We start from the raw sequence: 23,271 nt of genomic DNA on the forward strand, positions 1-23,271 counted from the left end.
CCCATCCTGAGTATTATGGAGAAGCCAGCCAGAACTGAGGTGAAATGGGAAAGCCAGAGAGCTCTAAGCTCAGTGGAACCAGACCATGAGTCACTGCCCTGATGGCTGACTTCCACTGTGAATGTCAATAGGCCAAGCACTATGTCAGAGGAGATGAGGACATCTCTCTGGAGACCAGAGGCAGAAGACATTTCATCTAAGCACCATGGCTTTATTTCACCTCCATGAGGTCACAGAATCCACTGTTCCCCAAGCTTTAATGTGCATATAAAGCACAGGGATCTTGTGAAAATGTGGATTCCAGTTCGGTAGGTCCAGAGTAAAGCCTGAGAATCTGCATTTCTAATAAGCTTTTTAGGTGATGCCCACATTGCTGACACATAGAGGATTAAGACCATAAGCCACACCTCTTACCCAACATCTGGACATTATCTTTTGGAAAGAAAATGGGGGAGGCTGCATGAAATTCAGGGCCATTATGGGGATCCCACAAAGTTTACAGTAGTATGTTAGAAAAATCAATGACTGAGCCCGAAACCAAAAGGAAGGAAGACATTGGCAAAATGTGATAGCCATGTATATATTAAAGAAGCCTATTCAAGAAATAGGTTGAGGTTTTAGAGCAACAACTACTACTATTCCATCAGGCTGTTCAAAAAGAAACAGGGGAACATGAGTGGGCAACACTGAGGACATGCTCCACTGCTGCAGAAAAATATGTGGCAGAGTAAAATATTTCTGCTACCAGTGAAGTGACAGAAGTTACTTCAGGCCTGAAAATTCCAAAGTCTAAGGAAGGGCAGGGTTTTGGGAAAGAGTGTTGGGCTGGAGTCTTCATCCCCACTAGGTCTCTAGGGCTACTGGCTTCAGAAACATCAGTAGCACCTCCAGTCAGGAATCTGCAAGGATGACTCTCCAGGTGAATGAAACAAATGAGATACAGGTAAAAACTTCCCTAGGAGGTAGAACTGCTGAGTAAAGACTGGCAGTAGTGGCGGTAGCAGCCAGTGAGGAACAGGTTAAAAAAAGTGCCTGGGGATCTTGTTGGTAATGGAAAAATACAAAAATGAAATCAGGAGCAGGGGCCATGGAGAAGCAGGGCTATGAACTGGGCTTGCAGACTTGTCAGCTGTAAAATGTGGCCTGCCCTGCTCACGGGCATGTGGCGGTGACATGAACTGAGCAAGCAATTAGGGAGTCTAATCCAGAAAGCAAGTAAGGTTGTAGCACTGTTGGCAAACATGATTCAAAATCCATCATTGATAACAGAGGATAGAGGATTTATCTGAATTGTAAGCAGATGAGGTCAGTACCAAATCCTATCTTTCTACAAATTACTATTGTAGTACTTCTAATCATAATAATTTCAATTACGTTTTTGTCCTTGGTGTAATTTCTGGCCACTGGTACTATCACTTGTTTTCTTTATCTCTGGAGAAGGAGCTTAAAGGAACACAAGAAAATATTTATTTTTAATAGTGGAAACGACAAAGTTATCCAAGATAGATTCTATTTATTCTCTCATGCCCAATAGGAGGAGAGCCATATGCTAATGTACATACGGGGTTGTAAGGAGGAATTGGAGAGGCTAAGTAGTGGTTCTCAGTGGGAGGCGATTTTGTTCCCTAGTGGACATTTGGAAATTTCTGGAAACATTGTGATTGTTACACATGTGGTGAGGGAGGATCACTCCTGGCATCTAGGGGGTGGAGTCCTGGGATGCTACTAAACATTCTACAACACAAAGGACAGCCACCACAACAAAGAATTATCCAGCCCAAAATGTCAATAGTGGCAAGGTTGAGAAACCCGAGGACAGATGTGATGGGGAGGCAGGACAATAACTTTTACATTATTATCTTGTGTAGTTAAAGCTATACTTGGGCAAACAGAATTGTCTTCTGGGAGAAGGAAAAAACTCCATCCCTCCATCCTGCCCAGTGAGAACATGGCCTTTTCTCTGTGCGGGGATGCACAACAGCACAACTATGCTGGAGATGCTGTGATAGTGCTCATGCTCTTCCTTGGCTGTGCCTCAGAGATTGGCAGGGGAAACAATACACATATACCTCAGCTGTGAAAGAGATGAATACAGTTACTGTTTCTAATCATTCAGATAGACAAAATAATTCCAAACTATGTGTGCTGATTGGATTTCACTAGAGTTTTAAGATATGCATCCCTTTGTGTCTATGTGATGGAAGATGACGGTCTTTTATTCACTTTGCACTGGCTCCACTTCCAAACCTTTTTCCTTTTCTCTCCTCTTTCTCTCTCATTCTACCTTTTTAATATATTCTCTTCTCAGGGCACCTGGGTGGCTCAGTCGATTAAGCGTCTGACTTCGGCTTAGGTCATGATCTCATGGTTAGTGGGTTCGAGCCCCACATCGGGCTCCGGGCTCCGGGCTCCGTGCTGATGGCTAGCTCAGAGCCTGGAGCCTGTTTCAGATTCTGTGTCTCCCTCTCTCTCTCTGACCCTCCCCTGCTCACGCTCTCTCTCTCAGAAATAAATAAAACATTAAAAAAATTTAATATATTCTCCTATGGTGTCTTCCACCTTTTATTATGTCTATCTACCCATATTTACCTACCTATCATCTAGCTGTCTTCCTTCCATCTTTATTTTTATTTTTATCTGACTTTTGTTGATCTCTTTCTCCCTGTCCTCCACTCTGTACTTCATGTTCTTCCTAGCTTCTCCTTTTCAACTCCTCTGTGTCTTGCTCTAATAATCTTTCTTTTTGTTTTACTGTTTTCCTAGCCTTACCCCATTTTAGAACATTCTTCTCTTTCTTTCTTGCCTTCCTTCTCTCCTTCTCCCTGCTCCCTCCCTCCATTTTACCTTTAGATCTTCATCTCCTGTCTCTAGGTCTCCTTCTTACTCCTTTAACTGTCTTCCTATGGATTGCTTTGTCTTCTTTTGGTGAACCTGCACCCCTCCTTCCCACCTCCCTCCTTCCCTCCCTATGTCCCCACCCCTACTTCCTGCTTTCCCTCTATCCTCATGTCCCAGCCTCCCTTCCTTTCTTCTCTTTTTTCCTGCTCCTTTCCTCCCTCCTTCCCTCCATTCTTTATATACTCCTTTTTTACTGGTTCTCCTTTTAAACTTTTTTTCCCTTCACACTCTCTCAGGTTTTCTTCTAATATTGTCTTTTGTATGAGGCCCTTCTCATAAAATCCTGTCTGCCTATCTACCTGGTTTCCATCTATTCACCCACCTTTATTTTTATCTGACTTCTCTTTAGATCTCTCTACCCTCCATTCCTCACTTCCTCCCCCTTCCCTCCCTTTCCTCTGATCTTTACTCACACCATTTCTTTCACTATCTCTTTTTCTTTCTTTTTTTTCCCTGCCTGCCTGCCTTCTTTCCTCTCCCTCCCCTCTTGCTTTTTTCATCCTTCCTTGACTCATTTGTTTCTTCCTTCTTCCTATTTCCTTCGTTATCTCCACCCAACTACTCACACACTCACCCTCTCTTTCCCATCTGTGTTCCTTCATTTTGTTTTCCCTCTTTCCTGTGTTCATTCATCTTTTCTTCCTCCTTCCCCCTTCTTTCCTCTCTCTTTCTTCCTGTGTTCATCTACTCTCTTTTTACTACTACTCTTTTTAAACTTTTTTTCCCATTTCCCCACTTTTTTTATACATCTTTGTCCTGTTTTCATTGCTGCTTCCTTCTATTTAAAATCAGGTCTTTCTACCTATACACCTACCTAGCTGGGTGGCCATCTATATGGCTATCAATCACCTTTCTCTTTAAGGTCTTTGTTTTACTGCCTTCCACTTTTTAAATCTCTTGCACACTATACAATTGTACTTGATTTTTTAAAATTAATTTATTTTGAGAGAGACAGAGACAGTGTGAGTGGGGGAGGGGCAGAGAGAGCGAAACTGAGAGAGCAAGAGAGAGAGAGAAAATCCCAAGCAGGCTCTGCACTGTCAGTGCAGGGCTGGAACTCATGCACCTGGAGATCATGACTTTAGCCAAAATCAAGAGTCAGATGCTTAACCGACTGAGCCACCCAGGCGCCTCTGTACTTGATTTTTTTTTACTGGTCTTCCTTTACACTCTCCTATCTGTCCCTTACAAATAACTTTTCCCTACTGACTCATCCTGTACAAACTTTACTTCCTTCTTTCCTTCTTCTTGCTCCCTCCCTTCCTTTCTCTTTTAAGTGACTCCTTATAACAACTTCTTTCCTTCTCTCTTATTTTCTGTGGGGTTTTTTTGTCCAGTCTTGCGACTGTCTGTCCATCCATCCACCCACCCACCCACTATGGCTCAGCTGTCTCATCAGTTTACCTATCTTTATTTTACTCTATTTTAAGTAACATCTTTTTACATCTTTCCCTCTCTCTCTGCCTTCCTCAATTGTACTTAATTTGTACTGTAGCTCCTGCTTTTAAACCCCTGTGTCACTTAGTCTTATTTCTTCTCTGTTATTTTTTTTTACCAGGTTTCCTAGCCTCATCCCTTTCACAATTCTTTGCTTTCCTTCTCCTTCTCTCCCTCCATTCCATCCTTCCATCTTTTCCTCCCTTCTTAAAGTGTCATACCTGCCTCCTATAATGTCTTCCTATTTATCTTTTTTTACATTCCTTTTAGTGGAATGTACTTTTAAAGTCCATTCTTTTCTATATCTATGCATCTCTGTATCTGTATTATTTTACTATATTTGTTAGCTAATTTCTTCTTTTTAGACCTTGATCTCCTCCTCCTGCCAATGATTGTACTTAATCTTCTCACTAGCTTCTCCTTTTCAGCATCCTCTCACTGTCCATGTTCACACTCTTTGTTACTTCTTTTCCCAGACTTTTCCCTTTTAGAGATTTATTTACTTCCTGCCCCTTCCTTCCCTTAATCCCTATATTCACTACTTTAAATTGTTTTTCCCTTTTTTCCTCTATTTTTTTCCCGTCTTTACTACTGGCTTTTCATTAAAAATCAGTTCTATTGGGGGCGCCTGGGTTGCTCAGTCCATTAAGCATCTGACTTCAGCTCGAGTCATGATCTCATGGTTTGTGGGTTTGAGCCCCGCATCAGGCTCCGAGCTGGCAGCTCAGGGCCTGGAGCCTGCTTCATATTCTGTTTCCCTCTCTCTCTGCCCTTTCCCCATTCATTCTCTCTCTCTCTCAAAAATAAGCATTAAAAGTATTTTAAAAAATCCGTTCTATATATCTGTATATGAATCTATATAAGTATATATACATATACATATATATGAATGTATGTATGTATTTATGAATTGATTGATTGATACATCCACCTAATTTTAATGTAATTTAAAAATAAAATTTAAGTTTATTTTATCTCACAAACCGTGAGATCATGACCTGAGCTATAATCAAGAGTCAGATGCTAAACCGACTGAGCCACCCAGGTACCCCTAATTTTAATGCATTTTTAAATTGACTTCTTTTATTTATTTATTTTTAAGTGTTTAAATGGCAGCCCCCCNAGCCTGATGTGGGGCTTGATCTCACAGAACCGAAATCAAGAGTGGGAGGCTTAACCGACTAAGCCACCCAGGCACCCCCTGATTTCTTTAAAACAATTTTTTTACGTAAGCTCTATGCCCAACATGGGGCTTGAACTCAGGACCCTAAGATCAAATCATGTGCTCTACTGACTGAGCCAGCCAGGCACCTCTGAACTGACTCCTTTTTTAGATGACTCAAATTCTTTTGTCTCTCACTAGACTCTCACTCTCTGTCAAACTCCTTTGTCTCTGTGAGAGGCTCTGTGTCTATTTTTATTTTGCTTTGTCCCACTGACTTATCCTTTTTAAACTTCTTTCTTCTCCATCTTCCTTTCTCCCTCTTTGTTCCTGTATTTTCCCCTTGTATATCTGTTTCTTCTTTCTTTCACTTTTTTCTTTTCCTGTCTTTCTGTCTCCTTCTTCTAGTCTCTTTGTCTCCTTTCTTTGCTTTTGTTTTCCTCTTCATCTAATGTGATGTGTGTGTGTGTGTGTGTGTGTGTGTGTGTGTGTTTTCTTATTGGTTTACTTTGTTCAGTTTTCTTTCTTTTTCTCTCCTATTCATTCTTTCCTTCTCTTCATTTTTTCTGTTTGTACCATCTTTTCTTACTGCCTCTTCCTTNTTAATCTATTTCTGTTCTATGCTTGGTATATTTCAAATGTCTCTTCTTTTGTCTCCTTAAAAAATAAAAAAATAAAAATAAAAAATAAAAAATCATTCCCCCCCCTTCTCTTACTAGTTTGCTCTCTTGCTGTTTTGTATAATCTTTTCTTACTGGTCCTCATTTGAAATGTTTTCTTCCATTTTTAAAAATATTTTTCTTGGGGCGCTTGGGTGGCTTAGTCTGTTAAATGTCCGACTTCGGCTCAGGTCATGATCTCGCAGTTTGCAGGTTTGAGCCCCACGTCGGACTCTGTACTGACAGCTCAGAGCCTGGAGCCTGCTTGTGATTCTGTCTCCCCGCCTCTCTGTCCCTCCCCCGCTCATGCTCTGTGTCTCTTTGTCTCAAAAATAATAAACATTTTTTAAAAACAAATAAAAATATTTTCCTTGGTCTTCCTCTTTGTTTCTTTTCTTTCTTTCTTTCTTTCTTTCTTTTTTTTTTTTTTTCNTATATATACATAATAATGTGTATGTGTGTGTGAGTGTGTGTGTGTGTACATTCTTTACAACTTGAGCTGTAACTGGGAAGTGCCTTGCATACTGCTTGGCACAGGTAGCATGGGCTTCTAGGATTTTCCTTTGCAAGGAAACTGTGACCTCACTGTATCAGCACATAGAAATTCTTTTTAAAAGCCACCATATCTAATATATAGATATGCATCTTCTACTTAGCAACTTTATCATTTATTGTCTCTCTCTCACCTTCTCTTTCATCTTGTCCTTTGTTTTCACTTATACTTCCCTCTGGTCCTTCTCTCTTAAGGTCATCCCTTTGCATTTTTTGTAAATGATGAGCGATTTTTTTCTCTAAAAGTGCTTGTTTCTAAAATATTAAAAAATACATTTAACATTTAAGAATTTAATAGCAACTTGCCACTGGAAATGCAAAACAGACATTTCAAATATGATGTCTACTTGAAGGGTGCCCTCCTTCCTGTTTTGAGATTTCTGAAGTCACAATGAGTACAAAGTTAGGAAAGCAGTAAGGATGAGTTTCCTTTTATTGTCCAGCATGAAAAAGAATATATTGTTAACAACTAGATCCAATTTAACTCATTGCCTACTTTCTGGACACTGGTTGCATTTGAGACCAACCCTTTAAGTCCAGGTTCAGAACAGACTGGGTCTCTCCATCAATAACTATTCTCATGAGTTTAAGCCACTTTTGATAACTCATACTTTAAAGTATCAAAATTGGCAAAAAGCTTTTCCTCAAATAGCCCACGTTATTGGTAAAAGCTCACTCTACCTTCCGGTGAGCTTCCTCCCTGACTTTTTGACGTTGTTCCTCAATTCTGGCTTCTCTTTTTACTTCTTCTCCAATCTTGGTCAAAAGTAACATTTCTTTCATCTTCCATTCCTTAGGAGCACAATGTTATCATATTTAGTAGAGGGTTTTCTTTCATTATCTTTTTGGTTTTTTTGTATTTTGTCAATAAGCAAATTAGATCAAGTGAAGGGCCTTACAGAAATCGAGTCAACCATAATAAAAATCTTACAGTGTCTTTAGAATGGGTTTCTCTTACTGCTTTTCATTGGGAATATGTTGGTGAATGCAATAGAATGGCAAAAGGAATATAATTATTTTACTGTTGGAAACTTAACTCAAGCATAAGCCTGGCTCCAAAGATGGGTCTAAAAAGATGTTGGCAAGAGGGTTTTCTCTTATTGACTAAGGGGTATATCACATGTAATCAGTTGCTCTTAAATGTATTTTGACAGAGAAGATAAATAAATAAGCTTGTCTGTACTTTGAGAGAATACAGTCATGATAATTTTTCACGAGAGGTAATATCTTAAACTTTCAGAGCAGATGAGGTGTGACTAAAAATGCAATAGATATATAATTTGTGGTATTGATCTCACTATGTTAAGTAAAAGCTTGTCTAGAATGACTGATAAAAAATAGTGGTTTATTCTTTAAATTATTATTATTTTTTTTAATAGTTTATTGTCAAATTAGTTTCCACATAACACTCAGTGCTCATCCCCACAAGTGTCCTCCTCCATGCCCATCCCCCCTCCCCCCACATCCATCAGTCCTCAGTTTTTGTNTATTATTATTTTTAATAGTGGTTTATTTTTTAGATCTGAAATAGCTTCAGGTCATATGGTGGGACTGCTAAAAATGTTTACCAATGAAACAACCATACATAATTTCCCCTTCAATTTTCAAAATTTGGTTTTCCTCACCTCTTCAATTTGTCTACGAAGACTAAGTTTTCTTCTAATGTGGTCCTGATGTCGTAGTTCTTCTTCCTTCATCCGGAGTGCACTCTGCTTTTCTGCCGTGTGCTCCACCTTGTCTAATTCCCTACTAATCATATCTAAATATCTAAGTAAAAGTGCAAATATAAGTTAAAGTAAATTGGATATTTCCCTTATGATGGTATTATCTATTTTGATATTCCCAAACCACCTTCTGCGTTGTATTTTGTTTCTTAAATACAGGAAATCTAATTTTTTAGGGACCTTTAAGCTAACCTGATCCCCTAACGCACCATGCTATACTAATTTTACTAGACTCTGTTACAAAAGTTTCTTATTGTGGCTGAGACAGTAGCAAAATGTGGAACAGAGTGATTAAAAACATTTTATACAGAGATTATCTATAGCTCAGCAGTTTGAGGAACATGAATTTCCAAAGGCAGCTGAAATCAGCTTAAAGACTGACTTCAAAACATAAGTAATTGGAATTTCCTTAAAAAAAAAAAAAGAGTGGGTAGGGGCGCCTGTGTAGCTCAGTCAGTTAAGTGTCCGACTTCGGCTCAGGTCATGATCTCACGGTTCGTGGGTTCGAGCCCCACGCCGGGCTCTGTGCTGACAGCTAGCTCAGAGCCTGGAGCCTGCCTTCAGATCTGTATCTCCCTCTCTCTCTGACCCTCCCCTGCACATGCTGTCTCTATCTCTCTCTCAAAAAAATAAATAAAACATTAAAAAAATTAAATAAAAGAGTGGGTAAAGGATGCCTGGGTAGGCTCAGTTGGTTAAGTATCCAACTCTTAATTTCAACTCAGGTCATGATCTCGCGATTGTGAGATCGAGACCTGTGTCAGGCTCCATGCTGAGCGTGGAGCCTGCTTGGGATTCTCTCTCCCCCTCTGTCTCTGCCCCTCTACTTGCATGCTCTCTCTCAAAATAAATAAATAAACTTTTAAAAATTACCAAAAAATAAGTGGTTACTGGCCTCTCTGTAACTTCCAAGTCCTTGAATGACCTTCCATGTATAGAGAGATCTGCAGACTACCACTCTGGGACCTTGGTAGATCAGCACATATTCTGGCATATCATGACATGAATCCATGGAATTTAAGAGACAGGGGAAGGGGGACTGGCCCTCACCCCTGATAAAGGACAAAGAGAACTAGAACTCATCTCTGCCTCCTGGGGCATGGGCTTGGCCTCCTAATTGTAACAGTGCACGTGTGTGGGTAATAGCTGAATGAACACACACGGTTGGTGGGGGAACAACACCTGTTTATATTAGCATCAGATAAAGTTATAGGAACTCTCCTTTTTTGACCCTGCAGTAATTTCCTTAAACTTAATTTTGAAACATGCTGAACACACCTTCTCTCTCTCTGCTAATATGGACGTGGATTTCCCAAGCTCAGGGATTTGTACTTTGCATTTCTTCAAATATCAGTTTGGCTTACCTCTTGGGCTTCTGGTGACTCCAGTTTCTCAGGAAGAAACTCTGCTCCCAAGCCTTGACACCAGGGTTCCCAAAACCTGTTACCTCTTAATCTCCTTTTCCTTTCTCTCCATGTTGAAAATTATAGGAAGGTAAATAGTGTCTAATACTTTTTTTTCATCCTGCTTTCAATGATCTCTAGTAGTTCAACAACTTCCTGGGGTCTATAATATGTCCACGAAATATGCATTAATTTCATTCGTACCTGTGTTTTATTACCAGCTCTTGGTCTGGAGTTGCTTGTCTACTTTCCTGTAACAGCCATCCTTGGAACTGTGTGTTTTCATAACTATCACAGACTCTCTTGGTTTCATACAATTTATTTACTTGTTTTTCAATCATTTTCTGAGAGAAAAAAAATTAAATTATTTATACTAGCTAGAAATAAACCTACCCTTTGGTCTGCCTTCTTGAGTTTAGGGCTTAGTAAACCTCCTGTACTTTACAAATGGTTAATTCTGTTAACCTGAACTTAAATCTAATGTGACTCCATTCCAGAAAAGTGAAAATTTCTGTCTGTAAATTAAAGGCAACAGTCTCATTTTTATTTCTTATAGATCTCTAGAGATCTTATTTGATTTGTTACTTTAATAATTCTAGGTCAGGTTATTATAAGTAAATATTCTGCAGAGGACCAAACCTTTCTTCCAAATCCTGCATAAAAACTATCTTTACAGGTCCAAAATAAAACAAATTTAAGTATTAACTTACTTGTTGTTTTATATAGTTTCTTTCAAAGTCTAATTTTAAAGTCGTCAGATACTGCCTGTATTTATTCAGTTCTTTCAAAGTACATATGACCTATAAAAACAAAACCAAAAATGAAATATATAAACAGAAAGTTTTGACAATCATAAAGCTTTCCAGAGAAAAATGTCATAAGAGCATTCATTTTAGTAACAATTTTGGGATCAAGGGTAATAATAGCACATTCTGGTAGCAATTTGGAGANTGTTGTATCACCAGGAAATTTCTATCTAAATAATATTATGTCAACAATATGGTTCACATCATACTCAGAAATTTACTATTCCCAATGAATTTGTTATTAAAACACCAGTATAATAATGACATTTAATACCCCCCCCAATTTATTTCATTATGCTATTTTCTGCTAGGTTTTTGTTTTATCTCTAGTCTTCTCAAAAAGTATAGGAAATATTCCTTGATAGGTATATTGTGCCATTATTACTTTTAGAGCAAGAGGAAAGGCACTACAATACAGCTGGGAGAAAATACACAAATAAATACGTGTGTATGGATGTCTTTACATATTTGAATCATTTAATGCTTATCTTTTGCTGTTATCAAAGAAAAAAGATCAAGAAGGAACAAGTAGTCTTATTTAGAGATCCAAATACTGAGTAATTAATTGAGTTCTCTAATAAATATTCTTTATTGTCTAACCAAAGTTGATGTAGGCTCCTAGTGAAGAACAGAACCAAGTGTCTATCAAGTCCCTAGACTTCTATTAGTTAAAAGGAAGTAGACTTCAACCTACTTTATTATTGCTGGTGATGTAGCCGTCCTTCTTTAATCTCCTTAGGATATCTTTTCGTTTATAGTATGTTTTTAAATGTGGATCATGCAGACTTTTATAGCTGGTCTCCAAAAGTCGGCAATAAGGATCAGTCAGGTTAAAGTCATAAGAAGGCTGATAAAGCTGCAAATACACAGATTCAAAAGTATTACATATGTAAAATGGATGAAATTACACTTATAAACCTCAATTTGTTGAAATGACTAGGTTGTTCAGTAAAAATGAAGCATACAAGCAGAACCTGAAGTAAGGGAATGTGGACAGTGGGTTGATTTAGGTAAATTTCACTGCCTCTTTCTCTCTTCTCTACCAAAACTGTCTTCAGGTTGGAGGTGGTAGCCTCAACCTCAGTCCAATTAATGAACAGTGATGTGTCGCCCTAAGAGTTCTTGTAAGGCAGACAGGATCCTTCATATGTGGGCAGAGGGTAATACAAGAAGGGCATGATAGAGTTCTAGCTTTCTTTTTCCATTTAAAAGCTTCCTTTGTAAGTTTCTGACTGTTTGATTGATGCTAGCCTCTTGTATTTCTTAAGGGACCTATATCAGGAAACTGGATTCACTGACTACCAATGTTTCCTTAAAAAGGCAAAGAAAGACATCCTTCTGGGCAATGATTTAATTTACAGTGAGACTAGATAGGAAGCCCACATCTTTCCTAGAAGAGAAATGATCAACAGTGATGGCAGTTGAAACAATGATGCAATTAGCGGATTGATTATAGCTTCTTTTAGATGTTGACTTTAGTTGGTAACAGACATGTGTTGACCAGCCCTGGGCTACTGACCTATAAAGAAAGAAACAAATCCATTTGTTGAGGCCAGGGTAAGTTTTCTATTGTCAATTAAAATGATTGGTTTCCCTCAACTGAAGAATCTATTATAACATCACTACCTGCCAGTGGGAGGTCACAGGGAAGAATTTTAAAAGTATGAAAAATTGTTCTCTTAACAGGTTATCTTTTCTTGAAAGCAGAATGTCTAAGTTAACTGGCAAAGTTTTTACTATTAACTTTACAATGAAAACAATTTAAGTTTATGAGCAGTTGCCATCTAAGTATAGTATACTAATAAGCAAATTAATTTATAAATAAATTACTTGAGAATAAGTTTGGTATCAAAATGTTGAAGTATCGGATCACTTGTCAGGTTTGGATTAATGCAGAGCTAAAGACACATAGGTTACATTGTTACATTTTAATCTGATTGAAAATAAAACAGTTGGATGATATAATTTTGCCTTCCATTTGCTTTCAAAACAACATGAAAGACCTTTAAATTCCCTGTTTCTATAGTGATCTGCTAAAATGGTCAGCAGTTGAGGAAGCAGAAAGGTCAGGTAAAGAAACATGCCCTAAGAGTCAGGAGATGGTGGTTCTGGTCAGAACTCTGTTACTATCTACCTGTGACCCTAGATAAATCATAGCTTCACCTTACAAGGTGGTGATAAGGGTAAAATGAGTAAGAAAATAAAAAACACCTAATGATGTATATATAAAGTCTTACCTTCTTGAGGAGATCCTGTTAAAGACAAAGATCCCACAAAGTTAGTCTTTAGGGGAGCTGAATGCAGTGCCCCATCATGATTAAATGCATATATTTTGGGGCTAATCAATATAATATAGAGATAATCACTGTAATTGAGTATAGAAAAAAACCCTGGAAATAAGAAGTAGCTTACAAGTGAACAGCAGGAACAGAATAGAAATATGCAAATAGAAGATAACTGAGGAAAAAAAACAACAGATAGGGCTAAAGTTACAAACTAAAATGGAATGTTATTACTAGTAGTGAAATAGGATTTGAGTATGTTTTAAGAAAGCTAATCTGTGGGAGTGTGACTCAGTCAATTTCTGTGAGGTTGGTATATATTTAGTAGACCATTATGCATTTTCAAAAGAGAAACTCTGTTGTTTTCTACCAAAAAAACTTTAAAAATCTTATATATTAGAAAAGTACCCAAAATACCAAGAAGCCTGTACTCATCCTTGATGACATACTACACAGTGCAAGAAGAAGGATGTCAAAATTATTCCTGTAGAATCTTTTGCTACTGTGCTTAAAGCACACTCTCAGCTAGAAAGTTCTAAACCTCCTTCAGTCTTGGCCTAAATTAAGGACAGACTGGGGGTGTTAGGCAGAGGAGTTAAAATGTGCAACAATGTGAATGCAGCACGCTAAATCACTAAAAGTGCTGATTCAGTGCTAAGTAAGATAGTGCAGACCAAGGGTATGTAAATTGTAAGAAAAGATTAGTTGGGTGTTGCGATACTTGTGAAAGGCTTCTTATAGTAGCTCTTAAAAGAGGGCTCATTGAAGGTCAGGAAGGGGAGAAGAGTGCATGCCAGGTTGTGGGAGCCAGGTAGACAAAGGCACGGAAGTAAGAATTAGCATGATATGTTTAGGTAGGCAGAAAAGACCCCAACCTTTGGGAGCACAGGCTTTGGTTTGGAGGTAAGGCTGCACTGGTGGCTGAGGCATATCATGGGACCTTCCATCATTAAGGTGAAGTTCAGACACTAAACATTTGAACTCATTTGCCTTCGCTTTGTGTGTGAAATTGAAGTTGACTCAAAGCAAAATCATAGCAAGTGTTTCAAGTTTAATAGTACGCTAAAAGGGGTAAAGAAAATCACTTAAGCAGTATTAAAACTCAGTTTACCTTTTCACTTATATTTGTAGTATAGAATATATTGTTGCTTCCTGGGATAACAGGCAGCTTGACCCCAAGAGGAAGATCCAATAGGTTAGCTGCTCCGATCTCTGGAATGGTTTTTTTGTGTGAGCCCTGTTAGATACAATGAGAAAGTCTGTCTTTTTTTTTCCACTCAGCCTAACACCCTCAAGTTCCATCCATGTTGCTACACATGGCCAGATTTCATTCTTTCTCATTGCCATGTAGTATTCCATTGGATAGATAAACCACATCTTCTTCTTCTTTTTTTCTTATTTACAAATAGTTTATTGTCAAGTTGATTTCCATGTAACACCCAGTGCTCACCCCACAAGTGCCCTCCTCCATGCCCATCACCCCCCCCACACACACACACATACACACACACATCAGTCCTCAGTTTGTTCTCATCATTCAAGAGTCTCTCATGGTTTGCCTCTCTCCCTCTCCCCCACCATTTCCCCCCTTCTTCTTCCCCATGGTCCTCCGTCAAGTTCCTCCTAATCCTCCTATACGTGCAAACATATGATATTTGTCCTTCTCTGCCTGACTTATTTCGCTCAGCAGAACACCCTCCAGGTCCATCCATGTTGCTACACATGGCCAGATTGCATTTTCTCATTGCCATGTAGTATTCCATGGTATAGATAAACCACATCTTCTTGATCCATTCGTCTGTTGATGGACACTTAGGCTCTTTCCATGTTTTGTCCTTTTTTTTAAAGACCTATTCTTTTAGTTTAGATGAAACTACTCACACACATTTCAATGGGCTAATACTTTCACATAAACCAAAGAGCCATCCACTCAGGGTTAAAAGAGCCCGCCCTGCTGACGATCCGGAAAGACTCTCAGCTTCCACGGGTTACCGTTTGTCTGGACCGCANCCACCTAGCCCTCGGGGAGGGGGGGTGGGGCGCCGGGAAGGGCGGCTGGACCACTCAACACTCGCTCTGCCGCCCGAACTTTTGGTGCGAGCCTCAGCGTTTGAGAAAGTGGTTCAGAAGTCTTGAGTAAGAGGGCGTGGTGGAGGTTAAGTTTCTCTCTGAAAGCAACACCCCTCATTTAAACTAAATCAGAATATATCAAGCTTTGTCAGTGGGCGGCTGGCTGTAATTTTTACTATTCTTCCTGGCCCCCCAACAAGCTATGATTCTGTTCCACATATGTCCCTGAGTAGTTGTGTAGTTTGTACTAGGGCCAGAAGCTTGGTTTTCCACATTTGCCACCTTTATAGACACCATGACCACCCCACCCCACCCTTGTCCTAGGCATACCACCTCTCCGGAACCCACATAGAGCACAATAATGTTTTTAAGGCTCAATGCTTTCTGCCCTTTTCTCCTTTCATGTCTTAGGGCTCTTCATGTCTCTGGCCTCCCCTCTCTCTCGTTCTCTCTCTTTCTCTTTTTTTCTTTCTTTCTGCCTTCTCATTAGCTTAGCCATAAATAAAATTAATTTTTTTTGAGAGAGAGGGCAAGAGTGAGCAAAGGTCAGAGAGTGAGGGAGAGAGAGAGAATCCCCCTCAGGGTCTGCACTGTTAGTGTGGAGCCCAAAGTGGGGCTCAACCTCACAAGCAGGGCTTGAATTCATGAACTGAGAGATCATGACCTGAGCCTAAGTCAGACGTTTAACCAACTGACTCACCCAGGTGCCCCATCCTAGCCAACACTTCTTGAGTGCCTGCTGTATGCCAGACGCTGCAGGGTGCTGAGGATAAAAGTCAGTAAAACATAGTCNTTAAGGGCTGAGACTGTGCCTGATGTGTCAGGAGTTTGTACTTTGTTTCCATAGTTTTTTATGCATCTTTTTATCGTGATTTAAAAAAAAAAAACTGGTTGGGGCGCCTGGGTGGCTCAGTTGGTTAGGCATCTAACTTCAGTTCAGGTCATGATCTCGCAGTTTGTGGGTTCCAGCCCCGCGATGGGCTCTGTGGGGACAGCTCAGAGCCTGGAGCCTGCTTCTGATTCTGTCTCCCTCTCTCTCTGCCCCTCTCCTACTCACGGCCTGTCTTTCTCTCTCAAAAATAAATAAACATTTAAAAAATTTTAAAAACTGGCATAACATAACGTTTATGATCTTAATCATTGTGAACTGTACAGTTCCCTACTGTTAAGTACATTCACATCATTGTACAACAGATCTCCAGAAGTTTTTCATTTTCCAAAATGGAAACTCTGTACCCATTAAACTAGTCCCCTTTCTTCCCTTCCCTCAGCTGCTGGTAACCACCATTTTACTTTCTGTTTCTATAAATTTGACTACTTCAGGTACTTTTATATAAGTGGAATCACATGTCTTTTTGTGATTGGCTTATTTCACTTAGTATGATGTCCTCAAGGTTTATTCATGCCAGTAGCATGTAGTAGGAATTTTTTTTTTCCTTTTTAAGGCTGAATAGTATCACATTGTATGTATACATCACATTTTCTTTAACCATGCAACCATCAATGAACATTTAGGTTGCTTCCACCTCTTGGCTATTGTGAATAGTGCTGCTATGAACATGGGTGTGCAATGTCTTTTTGAGACTCTACTTCAAAATTATTTCGCTATCTACCCAGCAGTGGAATTATTGGGTGGTATGATAATTCTACAAATTTTTTTTTGAGGAATGTCTATATTGCTTTCCATAGTGGTTCAACCATTTTACAATCTCACCAGCGGTACTCAAGGTCTCTAATTTCTCCACATCCTTGCTGCTGTTATTTTGTTGTTGTTTTCTCTCTCTCTCTCTCTCTCTCTCTCTCTTTTTGGATAGTGGTTCTCCTAATGGGTATGAGGTGATATCTCATTGTAGTTTTGATTTGTATTTCCCTGATGATGAATGCTGTTGAGCATCTTTTCATGTGTCTGCTAGCCATCTGAATGTCATCTTTGGAAAAGTGTCTTTCTATTCATGTCTTCTGCCCATTTTTTCACTGGATTATTTATTTTTTTGGGTGTTGAGTTTCATAAGTTCTTTATAGATTTTGGATGCTAACCCTGTATCAGATATGTCATTTGCAAATATCTTCTCCTATTCCAAAAGTTGCCTTTTAGTTTTATTGATTGTTTCTTTTGCTGTACAGAAGCTTTTAATATTGATTAAGTCCCAATTGTTCATTTTTGCTTTTGTATCCCTTGCTTTTGGAAATGTATCTAGTAAGAAGTTGTCATGGCCAACGTCAAGAGGTTGTTCCCTATATTCTTCTCTAGGATTTTGATGGTTTCCTGTCTCACATTTAGGTCTTTCATTCATTTTGAATTTATTTTGTGTATGGTATAAGCCAGTGGTCCAGTTTCTTTCCTGTGCATGTTGCTATCCAGTTTTCTCAACATTATTTGTTGGAGAGAATGTCTGTTTTCATTGGGAATTCTTTCCTGCCTTGTTGAACATGAATTGACCATATAGTTGTGGGTCCATTCCTGGTTTTCTATTCTATTACATTTATCTATGTGTATGTTTTTGTGCTAATATCATACTGTCTTGATCACTACAGCTTTGTAATATTACTTGAAGTCAGGAATTGTGATGCCTACAGTTTTGCTTTTCTTTTTCAAGATTGCTTTGGCTACTTGTGGTCTTTTGTGGTTCCATACAAATTTTAGGATTGTTTGTTCTAGCTCTGTGAAAAATGCTAGTGGTATTTTGACAGGGATATTGCATTAAATGTGTAGATTGCTTTGGGGAGTATAGACATTTTAACAATATTTGTTCTTTTAATCCATGAGCATGGAATGTTTTTCCATTCTGTGTCACGTTCAATTTCTTTCATAAGTGCTCTGTAGTTTTCAGAGTACAGATCTTTTACCTCTTTGGTTAGATTTATTTCTAGGTATCTTATGGTTTTTGGTACAGTTGAAAGTGGGATAGATTCCTTGAAACGCAACAGATTTCTGTACATTTTGTATCCTGTGTCTTTACTGAATTGGTGTATCAGTTCTAGTAATTTATTGGTGGATTCTTTTGGGTTTTCTACAAAGAGTATCATGTCATCTGTGAATAGTGAAAGTTTGACTTTTTTCTTGCCCGTTTGGATGCCTTTTATTTCTTTTTGTTGTCTGATTGCTGAGGCTAGGACTTCCGTACTGTGTTAAAGATCACTGTTCCTCCAGTGCACATTCCTCTTTAGGTATTCTGCCACCAAAGTGATCTTTCTAAATTGTAAACTGATTATGTCTTGTCCCTGCTTAAGACCCATAATGACCCACAGGAAGAATGAAGGCAAAGCATAAAATACCTTTGTGACTTGGTTTTTTAAGACACTATTGCTATACCACATCTCAAACATGACCCTACAGTAATACAGAACTGCTTTTAGTTGGTCCTCTGCACACAGACTGCTAGTTCATGACTCTGTGCCTTTGCTCATGTTTTCCCCTCTTGCNTGCTTCTTCCCACAGTGGTATTAGGGTTCCCAACATCGAGAAAGGACAAGCCCTAAAGTGCAAGTACTTTCAAGATTTTGCTTGAATCACATTGGCCAAAGAAAGCCACATGGTCAAGTCTAGAATCAATATAGGAGAGGATTAACCAAGGACATGGATACATAGAGGTATTGTTCATCGGAGGTTTTTAATGTAACAATATAGCACAGTCTACACTCTTGTCCCTATGGTTCATGTTCCACCTAAATGCAAAATATACTTACCTCTCCCTATGGTTTATGTTCCACCTAAATGTAAAATATACTTATCTCTCTCAAGACCCCAAACGTCATCTCCAATTATATCCAGAGGTGGTTTCTTGTTATTCCAGAGAACTATGAACTATAAACAATTTGCATTATCTACCTACTACTGTGTAATATGTTACCCCTACATTTAGTGGCTCAATATAATACAAAATCATTTATCACCTCCTTAAGCTTCTGTTTCATACAGGGCATCAGAGGGTATAGATTGTCTCTGTTCTCTGATATCTAGGATTTCAGTTAGAAGACTTGAAGGTGGAGGCTGGAACCATATTAAGGCTTTGTTTACTCACATGTGTGACAATTGATGCTAGCTGTTGGCTAGGAGCCTATCTAGGGTTGTTAGCCAGAACACCCACACCTGGTCTCTCCATATTGACTGGGCTTCCTCACAACATAGTATCTACATTCCTCACAACATAGTATATACATTCCAAGAGCAGAAACAGACACACAAACACACACACACACCACACATACATGGAGGGAGAGAGAGATGGGGAGGAAGGGAGAGAGAGAGAGCATGCACTAGGTGAAAGCTATGTTGCGTTTTATGAGCTAGCCTCAGAAGTCATGCAGCATCACTTTTACCACATTTTATTGGTTGAGGCAGTTACAAAAGTCTACCCAGGTTTAAGGGGAAGGACATAGATATTACCATCTCAAGGTGTTGGCATGGTCATGCACCCTCTGTAGCTTGTAGAGGAATCCTTCCTTGACTCTTCCTAGCTTTATGGTGGTTTGCAGGCAATCTTTGGTGTTCCTTGGCTTACAGCTGCATTACTCCAATCTCTGCTTTCATTGTCACATGAAATTGTGTGTCTCTGTCTCCGCATGGTTATCTTATTAAAACACCAGTTATACTGGGGGATTCCTGGGTGGCTCAGTCATTTGAGCATCCATCTCTTGATTTAAGCTCAGGTCATGATCCCAGAGTCATGGATTGATCCCTGAATTGGGCTCTATGCTGAGTATGGAGACTGCTTAGAGTTCTCTCTCTTTTCCTCTGCCCCTCTCCCCCACCATCTCAAAATATTTTTTAAAAAGACACTAGTCATATTGGATTAGGGGCCCACTCTACTCCAGTGTGATCTCATTTTAACTTAGCTAATTATTTCTACAATGACCCTATTACCAAATAACGTCACATTCTGAGACATTAAGGGTGAGTACTTCAATGTATCCTTTTCTGGAGACACAATTCAACCAATAATAGTCTGCCCTTTGCCCCCTCTCCCCAAATTAATGGCCTTCCCACATGTAGTTTTACCCATTCCTCTAGCCTCAGAAGTCTTCACCCATGTCAGCATCAAGTCTAAGTCTGAAATCTCATCAAAATATCATTTAAATTAGGTAGGGGTAAGACTCAGGGTATGCTTCATCCTGGGGCAAAATTCTTCTCTAGCTGTGTATCTGTAAACTGTAGAGAACAAGTTATCTGCTTCCAAGATACAGTGGTAGGACAGGTATAGGATAAATATTTCCGTTCCAAAAGGGAGAAATTCCAAGGAGAAAAGGTATCATTGGTTTAAAGCAGTTTCCAACACAACAGAGTATTTCCATTGGGATTTATAGCTTTAGAATAATTCTCTGTGGCTCTGTTCACTGGGCCCATCTCATCAGCTCTGGGTGGTGGCCCACCATCTGGAAAGAAAAGATGACTTGGACGCTGGCTCTAGGTGGCCTCCCTGACTCTCACCTCTGGACAATAACCCTACCCCTGGGCCCTGGGTAGAGGTACCACCCCCTTAGTCCTGGGCAGCTACCCTGCCCTCTACAGCTGAGGACATGGCTCCTCCCTCTAGAAACAAGGAGGTTACCTGACCTTCTTAGCCCTGGGCAGAGGCTCCATCCCTGAACCCAGAAGGGAGTCCAGATCTCTGGAATCCAGGACATGACGAGTCCCATTATTGCCCCACCTGGCTGAACCCACCTCCCCACCCTTGTCCTAAGTAGTAGCTCCACCCCATTCATCCTAGATGGTGGACCCATCATCTCATTCGTAGGAGTGGCTCTGTCCTCTGTTTTTTAAAATATAATTTATTGTCAAATTGGCTTACATACAACACCAGTGCTCATCCCAACAAGTGCCCTCCTCAATGCCTATCACCCACTTTCCCCTCTCCCCCACCCCCATCAACCCTCAGGTTGTTCTCAGTATTTCTGTCCTCTAGAAGGAAGTGGTGGCTCTGCTCTCTGGAACCTAGGAGTCCCAGTTTACCCATGTGCCTGCAAAAATGACTCTTCCATTTCTTCATTATGTTCCTCTCTGTTCCTTCTAGTCCATGCTGGTAGTGTTTCTGAAGAATAAAACTCTCAAAAACTTTGCCAGCCTCCCACACAATTCACAGGAGTCCAAGGCAAGCGATCAGAAAAGAGGGTTGTCCACAGATCTTTATTGGATAACTGCAATTCTATTCCTAGCCTCTGCTGATTTGGTTGATTGGATCCTTGAATCACACTCATAATCTCTTTATCAAAGATTGTCCAGCCACACCTTTTTGTTCTCTCCAGAGTATGCTTTCCCATTTTATTTTGTAATGTGGTTAGACCGAGAATATTCCAAATCTTTAAATTCTGGTTCCCTTTTTATTAACAATTCATTCTCTATCTCTTTCCTTTATCACCTTACTATAAGCAGCAAGGAGGAACCAGAGTGTGATTTCCACACTTTGCTTGGAAATTTCCTTAGCTCACCATCTAAGTTCATCACTTACAAGTTCCACTTTTCTCCCAATAGTAGAAAATAATTTGGCCAAGTTTTCTGCCACTTTATAATGAGGATCAGCTTTTTTTTCTCCATTGTCCAACAACTTGTTTGCTCTTTCTGTCTGTGACCTCACCAAAAGCACCTTTAACATTCATATTTCAAGCAATATTCTCTTCGAGGCAATCTAGGTTTCTTCTATCACTAACCTTAAAATGCTTCCAGCCCCTACCTCTTACTAATTCCAAAGCCACGTTGTTAGGTTTGTTACAGCCTTATAGTACCCCACTTCTCAATACCAAAGCCTGTATTAGTTTTTTAGGGTAATAAAGTACCACAAGCCTGATGGCCTAAAACTACAGAAATTTATTTTCAGTTCTGGAGGCTGGAAGTCTGAAATCATGGTGTCAGCAAGGCCATGCTCTGAAACCTGTAGGGGAATCCTTTGCCTCCCCCTAGCTTATAGTGATTTGCCATCAATCTTTAGTATTCCTTGGCTTTCAACTGCATAATTCCAATCTTTGCCTTCATCGTCATGTGACATTCTCTCTGTATGTCTCTGTCTTCAGATAGGACATCTTCTTACAAGGACACCAGTTATATTGCATTAGGGGCCTATCCTACTTAAGTATGACTTCATATTCACTAATTACATCTTCAACATACTGAGGTACATGGGTTAGGACTTCAACATATCTTTTTTGGGGGTACACAGTTCAACCCATAACAGAGCTTAAAGAAGGTTAAGAGATTCTTCTTTTGTGTGGGCTGTCTGCATGGGGAATCAGAGCTTGAGCAAGGTTAGGAGGACATCTACACATTTGAATGGCATAGTATGGGGTGTCAGACCCTGAACAGTGTGACCAGGGCATGTATGAAGGAAAAAAACCCTGGTGAAGGGGTATGAGCCCAAGATGGATGAGGAGAGCATCTATGAGAGGTGTGTCAGTTTTCTGAGCCTGCACAGGGTGAGCAAGGCTGTGCTTTATATGTGAGCAGGAGGGGATGAGTCTGGTATAGGTTGGCAGAGCCTGATGGGGTGATAAAGTCATCCATGTAGGAGGAGCAACCTAGCTTGGAGTGTTGGAGTTCAAGCAAGGTGAGGAGGGTGACTGACTCTATTTGGACAGCCTAGTATGGGTTATTAGAGCCACCATGGGACATTATTGAGATAATTGGCAGCACTTGAAGTCTGAAGATTTTCATGGTTACATTGTGGTTATGTATGAAAATGTTTTTGCTCATATTAAATACTAAAGTGTTTGGGCATCGATTAGCAGCAATGTGGATGGAACTGGAGGGTATTATGCTAAGTGAAATAAGTCAGAGAAAGAGAGATATCATATGTTTTCACTCATATGTGGATCTTGAGAAACTTAACAGAAGGTCATGGGGGAGGGGAAGGGAAAAAATAGTTACAAACAGGGAGGGAGGCAAACCGTAAGAGACTCTTATTTAAAAACTTTTTAAAAATGTTTTTATTTATTTCTGAGAGAGACAGACAGCGTGAGAAGGGGAGCGTCAAAGAGAGAGGGAGACCCAGAATCTGAAGCAGGTTCCAGGCTCTGAGCTAGCTGTCAGCACAGAGCCCAACGTGGGGCTTGAACCCTCAAACCGTGAGATCATGACCTGAGCCGAAGTTGGACACTCAACCAACTGAGCCACCTAGGCGCCCCATAAGAGACTCTTAAATACAGAGAACAAACTGAGGGTTGATGAGGGGTAGGAGAGAGGGGAAGGTGGGTGATGGGCATTGAGGAGGGCACTTGTTGGGATGAGTGCTGGGTGTTGTACGGAAACCAATTTGACAATAAATTATATTTTAAAAAGTATTTGGGCATC

General features: G+C 39.8%; 1 protein-coding gene across 1 annotated transcript in view; it reads right to left on the minus strand.

Moving 5' to 3' along the window:
* The window catches only part of LOC144233307 (fibrous sheath-interacting protein 2-like), an 80,451-nt gene extending 59,263 nt beyond the window's left edge, over positions 1 to 21,188 (minus strand). The window contains 9 exon segments of the mRNA XM_077766152.1: positions 1,375 to 1,443; positions 6,843 to 6,963; positions 7,390 to 7,500; positions 8,334 to 8,475; positions 10,040 to 10,179; positions 10,546 to 10,635; positions 11,336 to 11,497; positions 14,035 to 14,160; positions 21,063 to 21,188. Coding sequence (XP_077622278.1) covers positions 1,375 to 1,443; positions 6,843 to 6,963; positions 7,390 to 7,500; positions 8,334 to 8,475; positions 10,040 to 10,179; positions 10,546 to 10,635; positions 11,336 to 11,497; positions 14,035 to 14,160; positions 21,063 to 21,188 — 1,087 coding nt within the window.
* Between the last annotated feature and the right edge of the window lie 2,083 nt (positions 21,189 to 23,271).

This window comes from Crocuta crocuta, unplaced genomic scaffold, assembly GCF_008692635.1.
Source record: "Crocuta crocuta isolate KB4526 unplaced genomic scaffold, BGI_CrCroc_1.0 scaffold1133, whole genome shotgun sequence".
In the NCBI taxonomy this organism is placed as follows: Eukaryota; Metazoa; Chordata; class Mammalia; order Carnivora; family Hyaenidae; genus Crocuta; species Crocuta crocuta.